The following is a 19,948-nucleotide window of genomic DNA, read 5'->3' on the forward strand; positions in this document are numbered from 1 at the left end:
GGGACCCCCCGGCACCCCGGGGCTGGGACCCTCCCAGGACGCGGGTGGCTGCACCCACGAGTGGCTCTCCCCACAGAAGCCTGTGGTGACACCACGCACAGGCTCCAGCTCTCCAAACCTCCTCATTTTAGCATCTTCTCCGGGAGGGTCTGTGGCAGGGTGGGAAACGCTGGGGAGCACCGACCCCCCCGGCAGGATCCCGTCCCTGGGGTGCTGCTTCTCAGCATCCCCATGGGCTGAGTCGGTCCCCAGCTCTGAGCCACAGCTAGGTCTCCAGAAAACCCTGCCAGGCTCAGCCCGCCCGCGGGTCTCGGACCGTGCGGGCACGGCTGAGCTAATTAGCCCGTGGCAACGAGGCACGCCGGGAGCCGGACCCTCGCGCCAGCCCTGCGCCGCCGTGCGCTGCTCAGGCGTGACGGATTAGGAATAATTTTACAAGAGCAACATCCGTTTTCCTTCCAGACACTAATAAGAAGGAGACCCGAGCGGCACCGCCAGCTCCGATTCAGCGCAAGCGCGCGAGGATCCACGCACGCACCCACCCCCTTTGCAGGCTCGCCGAGACCCCCCGAGAGCTGACACCCCGATGGGTGCTCGGGTGCAAACAGCTCGGGGGGCACCGATCCTGCCCGCCCCCGCGATTGCTGATGCACACACAAACGCCTCCCGGCCTGCGGTGCTGGGATGCGCGGGTGCCCATCACCCTGCCTCTGGCCTGGGTGACCGGCTCCCTGCAGCGATGCTGCGCTGGAGCTTGGGGAGCTTCACCCAAAAAATAACCCTCCTGGCTGCCAGTGTGACCCAAGCCCCGCCGGAGCGATGCCGGGGGTCCCCAGGGGGGCTGAGCATCGCCCAAACCCCGCGCCCAGCTCACTCGGCTGCATCGGGGTGCCCAGGTAGAGGGGAAAAAACGTCTCTGGGAAAACACGGATCATTAAACAAATGCCCGGGGGCTGTCACAGACTAACAAGCAGAGCTTTAGCAGCTGATTTGTCTTCAGCCGGCAATGTTTAAAAATCCAACTGAGACCAGCAGAAAAATATCCACTCCCCTCTTTAAAACACACATTCATCACTTGAGAATCTTAATGCGTCTTTCCCAGCCGGGGAGGTCAAACACGCCTGCCTAAAGCAGGCTCATTAAATATACATTTAATCATGGTTTGGATTGAGAGACAAAGGCTGGGAGAGACAGGTGCTTTACTGGAGTGACCTTTTGGATCCCATTTTAATGTAACTAGTTTACAGCTTATCTGAAAGGCCAGCTCCTGGGGAAGGCGAGCTGCAGCAAAACGGGGAAAGTAATTAGGGGGGGAAGGGCCGGGGAGGTTTGGGGGGCCGCGGAGCAGGCGATGGCAGCATCCTCTGCCGCCGCCGCGCTTCCCAGACAGCTCTGCAACATTTTCTGAAGTTCGACTTATCAACCAGAGCAACCCAATTTAATTTGCTTATCTTGTCTCCTTCCTCCCCCCCTCCCGCTTCTCCTGCTCTTTTTAATTATCGGTTAAATAAATGTCTTTTTCAATAAGAGAAGAAGCATCAAAGCAGGCGCACGCCCCCCCGGGCACTTACACTTGCGTGGCTCCAGCGCCTTGTTGGGGCAGGCGAGGTGCTGGGCTGGGGGGTTCTGGGTCCTCTGCAGGCAGGCCAGCATGGTCCGGGCCTCCCGGCGGGCAGTGCCGCCCCTGCCGCCGGCCCGCGCCCTGCCGAGAGAAGAGACACGCCGGTGAGGCAAGGGGACCTGCCCGCCCCGCTGCCCACCACCCTCCTGCCCACCCAGCCGCTCCCCGGACAGAGGAGCTGGAGGCGGTGAGCTCCCGGCGCCGACCATGGGCACATGCTGCTCAGAGTCTTTAGCTCCTTTGGAGATAAATAAATAACTCTGAAAGCCTTAAATAAATATGAATGTATATAAAATAAATATGAAGGTCTCGGTGGGTGATTCGTACTTCTTGCAAAGCTTTCCACCCTTCCCGTCGGGACCAGGGCAGAGCCGGGGCATCCCTCCGGCGCCGTGCTCCTGGCAGTGCCAGACCACTCTACTGGCGTGCCAGCCGGCGCCTCCCGGCAGACAGCGACCCCGCCGGCTCCGGCCGAGGCTGGGGAAAGACGGCGTTAAAATCCCGCTCGGGGTCCTGGGATCTGTCGCCAGCTCCCAGCTGGCATCAAAATCTGCTCGACAAAAGCTGGAGGGGTCAGGCCAAAGTCATCGCCGCCACCGCTCTGCTAATTGTACATCCTTCACGAGCCGCCGCGGAGGGCATGAATTATAACCAGTTGCTGCTGACACCCTCCCACTGCTCCGGCTGGCGCGGGGAGCGATATTCCCACTCAGAGAGGGCAGGGAGACGTGGGCAGGAGCAGCAGAAAAGCCGGCAGCGGTGCCCATCCTCCGGCGTCGCAGCTTCTGAGCCATCGCTCTCCCGGCTGAACATTTACCGATGACTGGGTGTCACGGCTGCGGGTCACGGCTGGGTGACACGGCTGGGTACATCACTTCATCGCGGGGGAACCATCTCCTCCTGCAGCCATCTGGTAGACGGGATGTTTCCTGCACGCCCCGGCGTTGGCAAGCGGTGCCGGGGCCGGCGTGCAGGGGGGCTGCGCGGTGGCCTCGGGCACGCGCCGGCAAAGCCCGTGACCATCACCCGCCAGGCAGCAAAGCGTGGATGGACGCTCCCTGAGCTGCGCCTGGGGCTCTCCTTGCTCCGCCGGTTCACACGTCACCCTTGGAAACACCTTCACAGCCGCCGCGGGTGCACAGACAACAGTGCCCGCGCGCTTGCTGCTCCTTCCCGCCCCGTGCCCCCCATCACCGGGGCAGGGAGGTCCCAGGCAGCCCCCAGGGCTCGTCCCCGGGCTGGACGGCCAGCGGGGGCAGTGGGACCCGCACAGGGTGTCAGTGCCGTGGCTGGGCTCTGCCCGAGGGGGCTGGGGGTCTCGCCCCGTCCCCCCGCCGCCACCACGCTGTAAACTCGGGGACGGGAGAGACTCGTTAGCGAAAGGTGTGAGGAGCAGGAGGGGAGGAGGAAGTCATCTAATACCAAGCAGGTGTCTGGAGAACCCAAATTGTGCTGTTTTCTCCTAATAATGAAGTATTCATGAGTAAAAGCCTTTTTCACTACTTTCTTAAGATACTAATTTCACAACAAGCGCCTTGTTACCATGCAATTATTCCAATCGTGCATTTCTCCCAGATTCCATCTGTCCTCGCGCTCTCTAAATGAAAGACAATCATGTAACCACCTTTCATTATTCACTATTTTACTTTCAGCAAAGGTACCCTGAAAGAAATGATTTCCTCTGAAAGGGACTTTTATTCAGTTTCAAAACCAATTTTCTCCTATTACTGTCTTAAAAAAAAAGGAGGGGGGCAGGGAGGTGTTTTTATTTCATGCATTACATATCCTTTGTTAATGCAGCTCGCAGTAAAAGCAGCCGTATCCATTTTCTGGCTTCGATTTCTGGTAATTTTAAAATATGCCATTACAATCAGGCAGAAATTATACAGTTTGAAAAGAGAATGAAGTGCTTCTTATTCAGAGGCTGAGCGCACTTGACTGCCAGGGAGCTCGCCTCTCCCCGCGGGGACTCGGGGTTCATTACGCAGCCCCGCCCCCAGCACGCCTCGGCTCCCCCGGCACGTGCCGGCACGCACCCGCCGTCCGGCTTCGGCGGTGGCTGCATCCGCGCCGACCCCCTCCCCGCAGGGTGGCCCCGTGTCGGGGCGCCCACGGCCACGCCGAGGACGGCTGCACCAGGCACCGGCTTCTGCTGTCCCCGAGCCTCACCTATGCAGTGACCTCGGGGACGGCGTCCCACCGGCTGTCACCATCTGGCCGATCGGCGGGCGGACGTCACCTCCTCCCCTGCAGCGAGGTCTGCTCCTCGCCGGGATGCTGCCCCGCGTCCCTGGTGGGCACGGGCTTCACGGGCAGCTCGTGCCGCTGCCGGATGCGCGACAGGTCCCTGGGGAAAATGGGGCTGAGAGCAAGGAGGGGGCAGCACGGGGCAAGCGGAGAGGCCAGCCAGCCCCCACACGGCAGCGCGCGGCCACCGGCGGGGCACCAAACCCGGGTGCCGACAGGAGGAGGGCGAGGACGCAGCGCCGGGCCAGGGCTGAGCCCCCGGGGAAGGGGGGATGCTGGCGGCCGGTCACAGGAGCTGCGGGCACCCTCGGCCCTGGGGGCCCAGCAATGCAGGTCCCCCGAGGACACCCCCATGATGGCATGGGTGCTCTCCCCACCGCCGCTCCCCAGGCCCTGCCATGCCCCCCCGCACAGCCCAGCGCCCTCCCGGAGCCATCCCGACCTCAGCCGTGCACAGCAGGAGCATCATCGGCATCAGCCGGGAGAGACGCAGGAGCCACATGCCAAACTAAATAAAGCCGCCGATTAATTCAGACCCCGGTTCTGCCCCTGTCTCCCAGCATCACGCAGCAGAGACGATTTTTCTGACAGCTATACTGCACTTCACCCCACCTTCACGGGCACGCTTCATAACCACGAGGGCCCCGGTGCCACACGTGCCACAACACCGTCCCTCCATCCCGGCACCCTGCTGGGTGCCCCCCAGCCCCCTAAAGCACCCGTGGGTGAGAGGGTGGGCGGCCCGGCACAATGGGCATCTGTGCCGCGGTGGCATTTTGTTAATGCTGCTCAGAAAAGCCCCTGAATCAGCTGATGGGAATTGGGCGCTGGGCTGTCCGAATGCTTAGCGCCGGCTTAGTTAGCCCCATCTGCATTTGAACTAATTCCAATCAGCAGGATCCGATTTAGTTCAAGCCGCTCTGGCTCTTTCGTGGCAGGAAAGACAACACTCAGCAGTTTTGCCAAACTGCCCCAAGTCTGCACAGCCTCTACCCAGCCCGCGCCGACGGCCCCGCCACCACGCAGCCAGCGGCACAGCCGGCACCGCGGCACGTGCGGAGAGCGTCCCGCTCGCGGGGATGCCAGGAGTGGGGTCCTTCAGGGACAGCAGGAGAGGGGTCCCCCAGGAGCCCCAGCCCCGCATCCCACAGCACCGCTCCCCAGCCCTCGCATCATCTCCCTCCATACTTTCCCCAGCCCCTCTCCGACCGCTCCTTCCCACCCCCTGCCCTGGGCCAGCTAATTTCAAAGCTCTATCTCTACATCGCACTATTTATAAGCCCAAGGTCTTTGTGACTTTAATAAAAAAAAAAAAAAAACCACACACTCTCTATGTCTAAAGCCCCCGTGACGGGAGGGTTTGGCACCTCCTCTGACATCAGCGGCTGATAAGTCGGGCTTATCTCCTCCGAGAGCCCCGCGAAGGTCCCTCCGGCGAGATAAGGCCCGCGCAGCTGTCGATAGAGGCTTTCGCAGGCGAGGATTTAGATAAAAGAAAATGTGACGGGGGGAGGGGGAGGGAACTTTTAAAGTCTCAGCCTGAACTGGGTCTGTGCCACTGGCTGGGCAGCACAAGGGTGGAGGGGAGGGCAGGGGCAGCAGGTTTGCAGGAGCAGCCCTCTTGCTGGGAAAAGCAAGGGCCAAGGTCTCGGTCACCATCCGGGCTGCGATGCAATGTGTGCACATCCTTCCCTGGGTGCTGTCGGGGCTGTCTGGGGTGCAAGCCCATAAAAAGGGAGGTTTTGGGGTTGGGAGAGGAAGCGGGGCAGGAACAGGGATGCTGCAAAGCTGTTGGAGTCATGCCGCCGCATCTCCCCCCAGCTATTAAAAGACAGCGCTGGGTTCGGCACAAGGACAGGAGGTGACCGGGTCACCCCGGCTAGGAGAGGCACAAGAGGCTTCTGACAGTGCCAGACAGACAGACGGACAGACAGCACGGGAGCGAGGCCAAGGCTGGCAGCAACCCTCGTAAGCCAGCAGCACTGATAAATTAAGCGAAAGCCCTCGCCGGTCCCTGGCATGCCGAATACAACAAACCCACCCGCCGGGGTGCCAGGGCTACCTGCTGCGACCAGGGACAGCCCCGGCCCTCGTCCCTCTGCGCTGGGATAGAAAAGAAACCCACCGCCCCGCTGGGGAGCTCCCCCTCCCCGCTGGCTCTGGGGACATCGGTGCTACCCCCGCAGCAGCCCTGGCACAGCCGCTGCCACCATCTCCGGTCCCCATGGACACCGGTTTTCCGTCAGATGGCATCCCTCCTGCGAGGGTGAGGAGACGCCAGGGGAGGAAGGCTTCCCCTCCATGCACTGAGTGGGGCGAGCAGGATTTCGGCTGGCACTGCCGCCTGGCACCGTGGCGGTGCAGGCAGCTGCTGTGCCAGCTCGTGCCCATCTCCCATCCAGCCGCAGATTTATGGTCCCCCGGCCGAGGCGGTGGGGGGGACTCGGTGCTCGGCGAGCGACGCTGCAGCTCGGTCCCGCAATGGGCGAGCGCAGGAAAGGTCACCCCGCTGTAAATCACGGGGAGCACCAGATAAAATAAGGTAGAAAGTTTGACGCCACCGAGCCGCGGGCTGCAATAAAGCACGGCACGGTGCCGCCGGCCGTGCCGCGACCTTCCCCTCGCCCGGCTGCCGTTCCATCCCGCCCGGCTAATCCGCTCCCCTCCGCGTGCTCCAGCCCCAGGCCTTTCAGGGGGCCCTGTTAATAATTAAATGTTAATCTAAAAAGCAATTTTAGCTGCAGTGCTGCAGATCTGGTTAGAGATTACATTAGCATGTAAGAGTCAAGGGTAATTTTCTCTAACCCCTCTTGTGATCTTTAAAACCCGCAGATCTTAAAGCAACACCAGCTCCTCTGATTAAAATTGGAAGCTGGGGTTTGCAACGGATAATGATGCTGCAAGTGATTATTTTGCTGCTCGGGATCTCGCTGGGGTAGTGGGGGAGCAGGGGGCTGCGGGGGGCTGGGGGAGCGACCCGTGCCGGCTGAGCAGGGGACGGTGCCCAGGGCGAGCCCAGGACCTGGCTGGCACCGAGCAGAGCTGCGCCCTCAGCTCGAGGGTCCGACCCCGGTGGCTGGACCCTGCTCAGCTGCGCACCCGGGGGGTCCCTCGCCCCCCAACTTCTGCATCATCGCCCGCCCCGAGAGATGGAGCCCGCAGGGAGAACCCCACGGAGGAGAGGGTGCATGCCCCACCAGGGACGCGGTGCACAAGCCTCTCCCGAGCACACCCTGCATGGGGACGGGACGGTCCCCTCCAGCACCGGGACACCAGGAGGCACACGGGGCCAGGCAGGGCCAGGCACTGCCTGCACCCCCATCTCCGCCCCAACTCGGGGGGCAGCTGCTGCTCCGACATGGCGAGCATCCCCATTTCCCGCTTCCCCGGAGCCTGCCTTTATTTATGGAGGAAACATTTTGCTGCCCCGCTGCCAGTGAAACAGTGCCTTTTCGGGGCTGCCGTGACCCAGGACAGCACGGAGCTCACCGGCCGTGGCACACCGCCAGGGAAGGAGCGGCACCACGCAGGCAGCGAGGGCTGCGAGCCCACGCCGGCACCTGGACAGAGCATCCCCTCGCTGCCGGTATCCTAAGGCAGTAACGAGGAAAGGTCGGAGAGACCTTTCTGCTCCCGGGGCGGCTCCAAGGACAAACCCCTGAAAATTCAGAAAATCAACATCAAAAAAACCCACAAAATATCCTTTTGCTTGCCGGCGGGGCCAGGGAGGCTGGGACAGGGGCACGGCTGCCACAGCCCGGAGCAGAGGACACAAGCAAATTGCCTCCTGACTGGTACAAATGAGCCGATGGAAGAAATAAGGTATCAGGTGTGTCCGTAATGATGGAATTAAAAAAAAAAACAATTCGAGTGCTGTTGAGCGTTTGCAGACATCCTCGCGCAGGGCTCGGGCAGCCTGGTTAAATTTATGTGTCAGCTTTAAGGAGGCCTCTCATCAAATGAGCTATTTTGGGCAGAGATTAAAGATCTATTTTAGCTGCGAGCGGGAACAACTCTCGAACAGGTTAATAATGATGCTGGAAACCCAAGCGTCTCCAGCGCCCCGGGGCAGGGCAGCCAGCGCTCGGGGCAGCACCGGCAGGTCCCCGAGCCGGGAGGGTGGGGGACCCCCGTACAACGTCCCCCCAGTCTCCTGCCATGCTGCTGGGGAGGAAGAAACCCCCGTGCCGCTGCCGGGTGAGGCGAGGCTGCGGCGCTGAGCAGGCGTGGGTAATTGGAAGTGGCAGACGCTGGCACGCCGCTGCCGAGAAGGTCATTACGTGGGACTGGGAACGGAATGCCAGGAGCGAGGCGGGGGGAGCGGCCCCGTTAGCAAAGGTCAGGGCCCCGCTCGGGTGCCTACGGTGTTTTGGCAGAGCCCGGCCCTGGCTGCGTGCACCGGGGTCCCGGCAGTGCCAGCGCGCAGCGTGCAGGCAGGATCTGCCTATACGTACGTATCCCCTCTAATTTGGTACCTGCGGGAGCGTGCCCCTGGCAGTGGGGAGCAGGAGGCACGCTGCCCCAGGGAGGCCTTTGCCCGGCCCCTCGAAGAGAAAACCTCGCTCATCCAACGCGGTCATGCCGTGCCTCCATCCTGCACACGGATGGGGGGAGAGGGGCCGGGGGGATGAGCCCACTGAGCTGCCCACCGACCCCGGCAGCGAGAGCCGGGTGCTCGGGATGCTCACTGGCTTTTGGTCCCAGCCCCAGCAGAGGAGCGGGATCAAAGCAGCAGAAAAGCCAAGCGGCTCCAGGGAGGCCTCCAGAGCAGCAATCAAAAGCACCCCGGACCCCGATGAGCCAGGAGCCCAGCCTGGCATGGGCACCCACCCCCTCGGCGTGCGCAGCACCCACGTCCCCAGCTGACACCCAACAGACTTGACACTGCAGAGGCCAAAGCTCCCCAGTGCCCAGCACGGCTCCTCCTGCCCCGTCCCGGGGGCTCGCCTGCTCCCCGCGGGGACCGGGGGCCTGGGGCTCCCACGGTTAGCACGGCAGCACCGCAGTGCCCGGGCCAGCCAGCCGCCCGTCCGGCTGCACCGTGCACAGCGGCCAGGCGTGCGCCGCTCGGTAATTACAGCCCCGAGCGCCTGAGCTGTGAAAGAATCTGACGAAGGAATCCAGGGTAGATCGCGCTGCTGAAATTACTATAATCAAAGGCTTTCACAAAGGCTTCAAATGCAACCAATTACCCTGAAAGGCGAGGCAAGAAAGAAAACAAATTAATGTGTTTGCACAGAGCCTCCGCGGCAGCGCACACATCGCCCCGCGCCGCCCTCGACCCCGGCCGGCCACGGCTCTCCATCCCTGGCTACCCGCTCCCCATCCCTGCATCCTTCTCCCCATCCCTGGGTACCACTCCCCATCCCCACCCCTGCTCCCCATCCCTGCATCCCGCTCCCCGTCCCCGCATCGGCCGGCTCCGTCGCCGCTGCCCCTGCTCGCCTCGGGGTGCAGCTGCACACAAAGGGGCTCTGTGCTCATCCTTCGCCCCGCGGCCGGCCGGCCGCTGCCCCGCCGGCAGACAAAAGCCCTGCCTGTGCCGATGGCCAGGGCCGGCGCAGGCTCGGGGGCTTGCCAGGGCGGCCCGGGGAAACCTCCCTCCCTCCTCCCCCGGCGCTGGCTGGGGTCCCCGGGCAAGGGGAGGCGCGGGGTCCTCAAAGGCACCCATTGAGCGCAGCCCCGCATCGCCCCGCCGACAGATGGGGAAGCTATTCACGGCGGGGGCCTCCCCAGCCCCCCGGGCCCCCCACCCTCGCCTCCTTACGTTACGCTTCGTCTGCGCTGGCAGCCTGGGGGAAAAGAGGGGAAAAAAGGGAAAAAAAAAAAAAATCAACTTCTTTCTTTTAATATTTAACGAGAGTCCATCACCCTAAGTCTATTTTGTAATACAAAGCTCTGGAGATTTAAACCCTTCTCACCCGGAGAGATGGAAATGAATGGTGCTCTTTAATGAGCTGGTTCAGCAGAAAAGATAGATTTCTAAGATTACTGTAGGAATTCTTATAATTGATGTGTACTTTTGTAACGAGGATTATACCACCATCCGGTCAAGTAATTCCAGCTCTTCCCCCCTTCTCCCAAGCTGGCCCTGCTTTTGGGGTTCCCTGGGGGAGAGGGACCAGCCCGTGTCCCTGTGGGGAGAAAGCAATACAAAGAGGGGGGGAAAGAAGAAAAAGCCAAAGAAAAATTAAACAGGCTTTTCTTATTTAGCCGTAGATAACCAAATGCAGCCACCGAATGGGGAAAATAAATCATCTCTCAAGATTTATGTATTTGTTTTACAAAGCCCTACTTTCCCCCACCGATCCAAGGCCAGATGAGCTGCTGAATGCCGAGTAATTAAAAGGAACAGAGAACAATACCCGCGCCCGCCGAAGAACGCGGAGTTTCCCTCGGATGTTTATAGCAATTGTATGAAAATGTACAAGCTGGGATGGCAAGAGCTGACAGCCGCGCCGGAGCAGCCGTGATTGCGAGCTGGCTGCCTCCCCCGGCTGATTGGCATTAATTGTGCGCGTTTGCAAAGCAGAACGGAAAGTCTGACATTAGCTGCAAGCCAACATTTCTTTCTAATAGTCTTAATGATTACGACGAGAGCTGATGATCATTGTGGGGCGTTAATAGTCCGGAGAGCGGCTCTGCAGCTTCTCCTGGTGCTCAGTGGGGACAAGAGCTGGGCTGTCCCTGTCCCTGTCAGCGCCATGCAAGGGGAGATGCTCCCCAGGGTGGGCTGGGAGTGCCACGGGATGGATTCGAGGGGTCCCACGAAGCCAGAGCCCCCCCATCAGGGGACACTGCCCATCAACTCTCTGCCGAGGGGACGGGAAAGACAGGGGAGGGGACAGTAGCTCCTGTCCCATCCCCTGGCTCTGCTCCATGGGAGAGGGGTGGCTGGGGGGACGGGGATGCCGGGAAGGAGAATGCCCCCCACCCTGAGACCCCTCTGGGGCAGGGGTGTCCCCAGGGGTGCCGCACGCTGGCCGTGCCCAGAGGCAAGCGCCGGGCTGCCCTGCTCCCATGGGTACCCCAAATGCAGCCGGGTCTCCACCAGTTCCCACAGCCATGTCCTCACCGGGCGCCGCAGGAGGGGCCAGGCTGGCGATAGTGCCCGGGGAGCAAGGAGAGGGGAGAGCAGCCTGCAAATGACCCACATAAACAGCAGAGCCCGTTATTAAAAGCTGATTAATGAAACCTGAGTTTTCTAGACTTTTTACAAGGCTGGTTTTTTAGATGTCCTTGAGTTTCGCCGCCGCACAGAGGCATGTGGGAGGGTGGGTAGGCTGTGGAGACCAGCACGGGATGCTCCGACCACAGGAGAGCCGGAGCCAGACGTGCACGAAAACCCTCTGCAGCCCCAACCCGTCCAGGTTTACACGGGAGGAAAAAAATCAATGGCCATCGATCTGCAATATAAAGCGGGAACGCGGCGCTGGCAGACAGCAGGCAGCTGGCATCTGACCGGTGCTGTGCAGGGGACACGGCTGGGGGTCACATTGCTGGGGGACCGGCCTGTCTGCCGGGGGACACGGCTCGGGACACAGCCAGGCTGCCGGCAGCGCCAGCAGCCACCCCACGCGCACCGGTCCCTTCCGGGCAGGGAGCAGCGCTGCCAGTCCACGTGCCATAAACCCTCACAGCAGCAGATAGGAGATATCCACCGTGCGTGGGTGGCCCTTGCCCGTGTCCTTGCCCGTGTCCATCCAGCCTCCCCCCAGCTGCCCTGGGGCCACTGCGTAGCCCGCTGGGATGGACAGACAGACAGACAGCCTCAGCCCAGCTCCAAGCTGTTTCACCTTTTCATTTTTCTTTTGTCATCTGCGTTGGCCAACGTATCACTCGGCTTTGGGCTTTCTGAGATCACTAATAATTGTTCCCAGATGAAAAGAAATAAAGACTCGGTCCCTCTCCCCCTTCCCTCTCTCCCCCCCCAAAAAAAAAAGTCCGTAAAGAAGAGCTATAAAAATGGCTTGTTATCTCACCTAGCGAGGCTCAGACTGTATGTTATTGCTAATTGGGTATAACATCCTTGTCTTGTTCTGCTCTCTGAAGCTAAATCAAGAAAGCACCACTGCTGCGAACTAATTATATCTCTGGACTGCAGACTCCAGCTTGTCTTCCCCTTTATTGAGTTAAAAAATGGTCACTAACCTTAATCTCTCATATCCCCAAGCATTAGGGCTACTGAAAAACCACCACTTCCACCCGCATCCCAGTCTATGCTGAGAAAGATGGAGCACGTGGCCCGGTGAAGGCTTTGTGCTGCTCCAGGACCCAGCCCGGGACATGACCCAGCGTGAGAGCCTGGAGGTGCCGAGCCCCGTGGCACCGGTGTGCTGAGACCACCGCAGACGCTGCTCGGGTCCCCGCACCATTGAGTCTTTATCACACGCAGCACAGAGGCTTTCTGTGCTGCACACACGCAGAGAGCGGTCACTGCTGCTTTTCCACCTTTCCTTCTTACAGGGAAGTTTAAGCTTCTTTCATTGTGTTTTTTTTTAAATCTGAACCCTGGACGGCATTCCCATGGCCCAAGCTCGGCAGATGTGAGCAGATGTGAGCATCTGGGTCACATGTGCATGAACTGAGGGGAGCGGGTGCAGCTCCAGTTCATTCACATCAGCTCCCAGTCCCAGCCCAGGACAGAGCCTGATGGTCCCATTAACGCTGGTGCCCACCCGCGGGTTCCCCATGGGAGCAGGGGTGATGTGGCCACCCGGCTGCACCACTACAGGCGGCTACGGCCAAAGCGCTCCTGTTACCGGAGCAGCATGGCTGTATGCTACAGCACTGCTGCTACGGCACGGACCCCAGCAGCAGGTCATCGCAAAAAGAGAGAGGATTACCAGAGCCCCAAAGGGCACCAAGAGGAGTGGTGGGGCTTTGGCACCGCAGCCAGTCGTGCAGGATGGCCCCATCCCTCCCCATCCCAGCACCTCCCTCGGCACCAGCTACACAGGGTAAGAAATTTAAGCAGAAATACAAGGGCTGCTGGTCAGAAACCAAAGAGCAATGCCACCGAGCCGGGCTCCGTCCCCCTGCCCAAGGGACCCACGTAGACGGCGTTACTTTCCAAAGGGAAAATCAAGCTTTGGTTCTCCCCGTGAGCCAAGAGCATCCCTTAAAAAATTGATACTTCCCTGACTATTAATTAACCTGAACCACTTAAAACTGCCTTCAATTTGTCAGGTTTAACTGCCAGCTCTTCTCAGTAAATCAAGCGTCACACGCAGTCGGAGACTGCGTGTGCAAGGTGGCGGCGAAGGGAGCAGGCAGAGAGTGGAACAACCGGGGCACCCTGCACTGTGCTTGCCATCCCGTCCCCCGAGAGCACCGACGGCGATATTCATACCCAGCAATTAGCCAGGGTGTGATATTAAACATGATGGCTGGGCAGGCAGGCAGGAGCGGGCAGGCACGGGCAGCGCAGGCAGGCCAGCGGGGCTGTGGAGCACCCCACACCACAGCGTTCCCGTCTCCCCCACGTCACCCTTGTTGTGCAACCAAGGCTAAATTCGAAAGCAATATGAATATTTATCTCTGACAGCGAAATCTCCTCGCTGCAGGGTATTAAGGCTTTATTAGTGTGTGGTTACCAGCGACACTAAGCCAGCCCTCGCTCTAGCCTGGAGCACGGCAGAGATGACCTACAAGAGGCAGATGGCGAAAGCCTTGGAGAGCCCCGGACCTCGGGACGTGCCTGCCTTTGCCAGGGTGAGGAGGGGGCTGCGCACCCTGGTCCCATGTGGGGGGACAGGGAGAGGGCTGGAGCCCAGTGCCCCCACCATTACCCCACTAAAAGCCCCCTCCTTGCCCAGGGCCAACCCCTCCGAAACGCCTCCCCACGTTGGGGCTGTCCCCCGGCCCCCACGCCGCATGGCTCGCCGTTTTGGGTTAAAACACTGATGTATTCTCTCTTTAGCGAAAGGAGTCCCAGGGGCTATAAAAATTCCCAGCAGGCTCCTGTCAGTCTCAGGTCATTAACTTTCTTTCATTGGGAGTTTGTTTACAGTCAGCCATAAATAGCGGCGCCCGCCGCTCGCCAGCCGGGACGGGGTGGGATGGGATGGGGCTGCCCATGCAGGAGGGTGCAGCACCCCGGGGAGCGGGGTCCGGCACTCACCCCCACCACATCGACTTTTCCCAGGCCCCGCATTTCCCACTGGCCTGGCACGCCAGCCGGCACGGCACGGCACAGCACTGCCCGTGGTGCCATTTGCCACGAAACCACCTCAGCCCTGCAAATCTATGGGGTCACCTTGTGCGCGGCTGGCGGGAGCCGGGGCGCAGGCTTGGGCATGCTTGCAGTTCAGGTGTGGTCTTTCTCAGAGGAGGAGGAGGAAGGCAGCTGGCCCGAGCTGCCCGCACGGGGAACCTGCCCCCGGGACCTGCCCTGCACCCTCAGCCAGGCCAGCACCCGTGGCAGAGGGAGCCTGGCCCCTGTGCCCATCGCAAGCACTGACCTCGCGTCAGGACCTCTGCAAGTTTGAGATGTCCCAGTCCTGGCGCACGAAGCCCCGGGAGGGACCCCAACACCCCTTCATCTCACCGCGACCTCCACCTCAGACCTCCACCTCAGACCTCCACCCTTCCCCAGCAGCCCCTAAGGCACCGCGATGATTTACCAGCCTGGAGGCAGAAAGCAGGAAAGCCGAGCGCACCACCGGCATGGCTGGCACGGCACCGCGCTTCTGCCGGGCTGCTTTGCACACCGGAGCTCCTCCGCACCTGAGCACACCTGGGACGGTCTCGAAGCACCCACGTCCCACCGCCCACCCGAGAGATGCGCCCACGGCACTGCCGATGCCCCCAACACCAGGAGCACACCTTGAGCCCCATTAATGCCTCAGCAGGCTCTGGTGTGCCTCCTGGTTCGGAGCCCGCTGGGTGCTGGTGCCCGGGGCTGGCAGCGGGACCGCAGGTACCAGGAGCTTTATTTGCCCTGGAGCTTTATTTGCCCTAAGCGAACACGGCGGCTCCACCACGGCCGTGTGAACCCACCAGCTGCAGCTCTAATAAAGACACAGGATCACACGGCTCCTGCGAACCGCGACCTGGCGAGGCTCAGCCGGAGCACCGGGGACCAGTTAAATATTTACCCCCCGGCCCAGCAAAGCACCCGGCACTCTCTGCACGGGGGGCCAAGTGGGGAACTGCGGAGCCCGGGCTCCCGCCGCTGGCACGGCCAGCTGCCCACGCCACCTGGCCGCAGGGCTCGCGCCGGCATGGCCGCAGCACAGCAGGGATGCTCAGCACCATCAGCCCCGCTCTGGCACGGATGCCCAAAGCGGGGGCTCGGTGGCATGGCCCCCCCATGCCTTGTCCCGGGACTGCGGAGCGGAGCTCCTGGGGGTAAATGGCCATGAGCAGTGCAGCCAGGTCCAGCTTGCAGCAGCCAGGAGCCCACCTCTTGTTTTATTTCACAGGACGGCTATAGGAACGGCTGACGCACCGGCCGAGCACACGGTCCAGCAGCACCCCGGGCTGTGCGCCGGGCTAAGAGATTAAACCCCAAACTCAAGCACGGTGACTTCTGCTCTTCCACCCGTGCCCGGGAGAGCAGGGACTCGCCAAAAATCACAGCCTCATCACTCACAGTCCCCCACGTCTATGGAAATATCTATATTTTAAACCATATACTCGCACAACCTGTAATCAGAGCAACACAAATAGCCCCTGCTTCCCATGTAAATTAAAAACACCCATTAGGCAGATTTCAAAAGATGTCAGTAGGCTTATAATTATACACGACATCCTTCCGAGATAAAAGCGATTACCGGGGATGCAAATCACTTAGCAACCAATCAGTGCCCCCAGAGTGCAAAGCACTGACCAGCCATCCATTTTCGCCTCGTCCTTTTATTCCCTGCATCGAGCAAATACAAACACAGATAAAGAGAGGCACAATAGCTCTTGACACGCAAATAGGTTAACATAATAAAGCCAGCTTTAGCCGGCTCACTCGAGGGAGAAAAGCAATTCTCAGGCAAGCAGGAGGTAATAAAACAGGGCTTTTGTGTTCCTGGCTCCCATTCTCACCCCTGCGCCAGCTTTGCTGCATTAGCTGATAGGCATCGCGGTTTGATTGAATTACCTTTCATGAATATTAGCTTTTTGAGGAATGCGCAGGCAGAAGAGAAAGAAGAAATGTCTTATTTTTGCATGCATGCGCCCGCTGCAGACGGACATGCGGCGGCACAGATGCCGGCGGGGCTGGGAGCGGGGTCCCGGCAGGTGCAGCCCCCGGCCCCCCCGCCAGCTGCAGCGTCCCCGCGGGCAGCACCAGCCCGCCTCGGGGGTCACCGCGCAGGACTCCCCCCGTCCGAGGATCAGACGCCACCAGCAAAGGACCTTATCCTGCCAGGAAAGGATATCCCGCTCTGGCCCCAAAAGCGGCCGCACCCGCCACGAGGCTCCCGCCGCCAGCCCCGTCGCCCCGGCACGCTCGGGGGTGGGACCCGCATCCCTGCCCTCGGCACCCCGTTAGCAGGAGGGCGGGCTGGCTCTCACCACGTATTTGCGGGGCCGTAGCTCCCTGTGCCGCAGGCGGGCCAGGATCAGGCCGGAGAGGGGAGCGGGGCCGCCCGGCTTCACCGCAGATTTTTCCCACGCGAGTTCAGGCCACGCAGGAAACCCGCTTCAGGCAAAAATTAACTCTGCCGCCTGGCAGGGATGCAAACGCCCGGCACTAATCCCGCACGCACGGCGGGGAGCGCGGGGGCAGCTCGGGGACGGCAGCGGGCGCGGTGCTCGGTGCGGACGCCGCGGGGTCGTGGGACCCGGGAGCCCCTCGGCCCTGGGAGCCGGAGCCCTTTCCCGGGCAGGGCAGCAGGCTGCAATTAAAACACAGCACTGGGAGAGCACAGGCTCCCCCGCAGCCTGCTCAGGGATGGATGCGTGTTTCAGGCTCAAATAAAGCAGATAACCAGAAGGGCTTAAAAAATGAGGTGACGTGGCTTCCCCGGAGGTGCTCTGTCCCCCGGGGGACGGCCCGGCAGCAGCCACCCCATCTCCTCCCTCCGTGGGCGTCTCTGCTCCAGCCTGGGGATAAATATTCACGCCGAGATATTTCAATTTTTAATGAGACGGTCAGCTGAAACGGGGCCCATCTCGCAGCCGGCACCGAGAACGCGCCTCACCGCTACCAACCCACTCAGCCGGCAGAAAAGCCGTTCCTAACGCCGGGAAAACACAAGCCAGGCTCCCACAGCCGGGGAACGGCTTTCTCTTCCCCGGCTCTCCAGACAAGGTCGGAGGAAGGCACCGCGGCAAGAGCTTCCCTCTCCTTCCACTACGGCTTCGAGGCAGCCCGGCCCGCCAGCACATGGCTCGCCCCAGCTCGGCCCTCGGCACCCGAGAATCCATTCCTGAAAGTTTTAAGGATCCTTAATAAGCAAAGTCCCTCCCGAGGGCCTGGGATGCTGGGTGCCCTCTGCCAGGGATGTTTCCCCCGGCACCGGCGCCCACATCCGAAGGCTTTGCCAGCTGGGATCCCGCCGGAGCGGTGCGGGCATCCGGATCAGGGAGCAGCAGCATGTGCCCGGCACGCCGGGTGGCAAAACCCCACAGCAGGGGCATGGGAAGGTATAAAACTGTCAAATCCCACAAAATCATCCCGAGCTTTGCTCAATAACGACGCGGGACGCTCGTTATTGAGAGAGGGGCCACGTGGCTCTGCCCCCACGGCCACGCACCCTTAGCACTCTGCCCTCCATGAAAGCACATCGCCCACCCAGGCAAGCTGCCTGCAGCCTCTGAACAAGAGCATCCCTAGCAGGAGGATGCACATTTATATATATATATATATATATAAATACACACACATACACACATACATATCAAAAAACTCCTTACAGAGACGTCCGTGCCGCAACAACCAGAGCCAGGCAAACCACCACTGCCTGATGCCAAGCAAATTCATCCCTCGCAAACCGCCAAGCACGGCTGCAAAACTTTGCCGCTGCCTCTCCTCAGAAATAAACCCGCAGGGCCGGAGCCGGGCCACGGTTTCGCCCGGTGCAGGGGTGCCCTGCAGCGAGCCGTGCCGAGCTGCCGCCGGCTCGCCGCCTCCGGGCCCTGCCTCTCCAGCCATTACGTTCCCACGATCTCACGGCTCTCCCCAGGGCCGGGGCTGGATGCCGGGGCCGAGCCGCCACCGCTGGCACTGCGAACCCCCCATTTTCTGCTGGGGGCCGAGCCGGAGAGGCGGCACAGCCCGCTCGTCCCCGGCCAGAGCTGGTGGCAGCCTCGGCGGATGCCCAGCCGTGCTGCCCGGTGGCTCTCGGGGACCACGACGCCTCGTCCCCGCCGAATCGTATTCCCAGCGCCGACGGTCCAGAAGATGCCACAGGGAAGCTCCCTCCGCGGCGGAGCTGGGCTCGGGAGGTGCATCTCCTCCGGGAGAGCTCCCGGCACGGCGGGAGGCAGCCGGGGAGACGGGGCTTTTCAATAAAACATCGCAGCGTGGTTCCTTTGCCTCTCCTCTCCTTTGTGACCGGACGTATCCACACCAGCGCGGCGTCGATCGCGGGCGTCCTGGCTCTGCCACCACCCGCTCCGGTGTCCCTGCGGGGTCGGGCGCTTCCCCGCCGCCTCCCTGCCCCGGCCGGCTCCGGGCGGAGGAGAAAAACCCTTTTTTTTCCAGGCGAAAAGGGGCAGCCGGGCTCGGCAGGAAAGGCAGCAGCTCACGGACGGCTCACGCTGGAAGTGTCTCAGCTTTCCTCGTGGAGGCACCCGTGGATATTTTATTTCCACTTACGAGTCAGGCGACCCAAAAAAGCCATAAAAAAAATAAAAAATAAGAAGGAAAAAAAAAAAGTTCTTCCCGTTCCTCTCCGGTAGCGACGGGCGAGCCGATCCCCAGCCGGCGGCGGCGGCTCCGCGCCCGCTGTGCCTTCCCCGCGGCTGCGCGGCCGGGGAGAGCCGGGCACCGCCGGGCACCGCGCTGCGGCGGCGCCGCCTCCTGATGCGCCCCGGGAGCTGGAGCCCCCCGGTCCCCCGCGCCGCCCCCCCCCCACCCTCCGCGCCGGTAATCCGCCCCCCCCCCCTCCCTCCCCGGTGCCCGCCGCCGCAGGCCCCCCGTTACCGTCAGAGCTGGATCCGGGCCGGCTCCGGCCGCTGCGGTGCGGGGCGCGCCGGGCCGCCCCCCCCGGGCCGCGCAGCAGCAGCGGCGGCGCCCGCCCGGCCCCGCGCCCCGCCGGCGGCCCGCCCCGCCCCGTGCGCGGCCAGCGTGCGGCGGCTCCCGGCGCTCTGCCCCCCGGGGCGGGGGGGGGGGGGGGAGAAGAAAAATATCCGAAAAAAATAAATTAAAATAAAATAAACCCCGCGCAGATGGGCTGAGGCGGCGCGGGGACCCCCGGGGGCATCACACCGCGGGTCCTCCGGTTCCTTTGTGCGGCGGCGATCGGTGCCCGCCGGCCCGTGGCGCAGCGGCGGCCGGGGGCGGGGGGGGCAGGGCCGGCCGCGGCTCAGCGCTCCATGGCGGTGGCGGTGGCGGTGGCGGGGCGCGGCCCCTCGTCGCTGCCTCCCGCCCGGTGCGCGGCTGCGGCGACACTGAGCGGCCCCGCGCGGGGCCCGGCGGCCGCACGCGGCTCGGCCCCGCCCCCGGCGCGTTACCAAGGGGACGCCGCCGCGCGTCCTGCGGGGAGGGGCGGGGCCGGCCGGCACACGCGCCCCTTTCGCGGGAAAATTCGAACCGGCCGCCGGCAGGCGGCTCCGGCAGGCGCACGGCGCGGGACTGCGGTTCCCGGCGTGCCCCGCGCGCCGCCGCCGCGCCGTGCCCCCCGCTCGGCGCCGCGGGGCCTGATGGGAGTTGTAGTCCCCTCCGCCGGAGGCGGGTTTCCCCGGCGGGGTCGGCTCGGCGGGGCCGCGGGCCTTATGGGGAGCGCCCCGGAGCCCTCGAGGGCACGTGGACGGGTCCTCTGCGGCGGCCCCCCCCGGGTGCCACGGCTCCGGCAAACAGGGAATGAAACCTCGGCTGGAGGAGCGTCGTGTTCACCACTGGACAGCCAGCGCTCCCCGGGGAGCTGGTGACCACCATGGCGATGGCTATTGCCACTGCTAAGCCCCCGTGATCTGTGT

General features: G+C 62.3%; 1 protein-coding gene across 1 annotated transcript in view; it reads right to left on the bottom strand.

Moving 5' to 3' along the window:
* FAM222A (family with sequence similarity 222 member A) overlaps positions 1-19,419 on the bottom strand; it is a 32,086-nt gene extending 12,667 nt beyond the window's left edge. The window contains exons 1-2 of the mRNA XM_075516043.1: positions 18,954-19,419; positions 1,572-1,702 (exon numbers count right to left, since the gene is read on the bottom strand). Of these exons, the coding sequence (XP_075372158.1) occupies positions 1,572-1,653 (82 nt within the window). The 5' untranslated portion in view covers positions 1,654-1,702; positions 18,954-19,419. The remainder of the gene's footprint in view (positions 1-1,571; positions 1,703-18,953) is intronic.
* Positions 19,420-19,948: the final 529 nt, after the last annotated feature.

This window comes from Mycteria americana, chromosome 13 (assembly GCF_035582795.1).
Source record: "Mycteria americana isolate JAX WOST 10 ecotype Jacksonville Zoo and Gardens chromosome 13, USCA_MyAme_1.0, whole genome shotgun sequence".
Lineage (NCBI taxonomy): Eukaryota > Metazoa > Chordata > Aves > Ciconiiformes > Ciconiidae > Mycteria > Mycteria americana.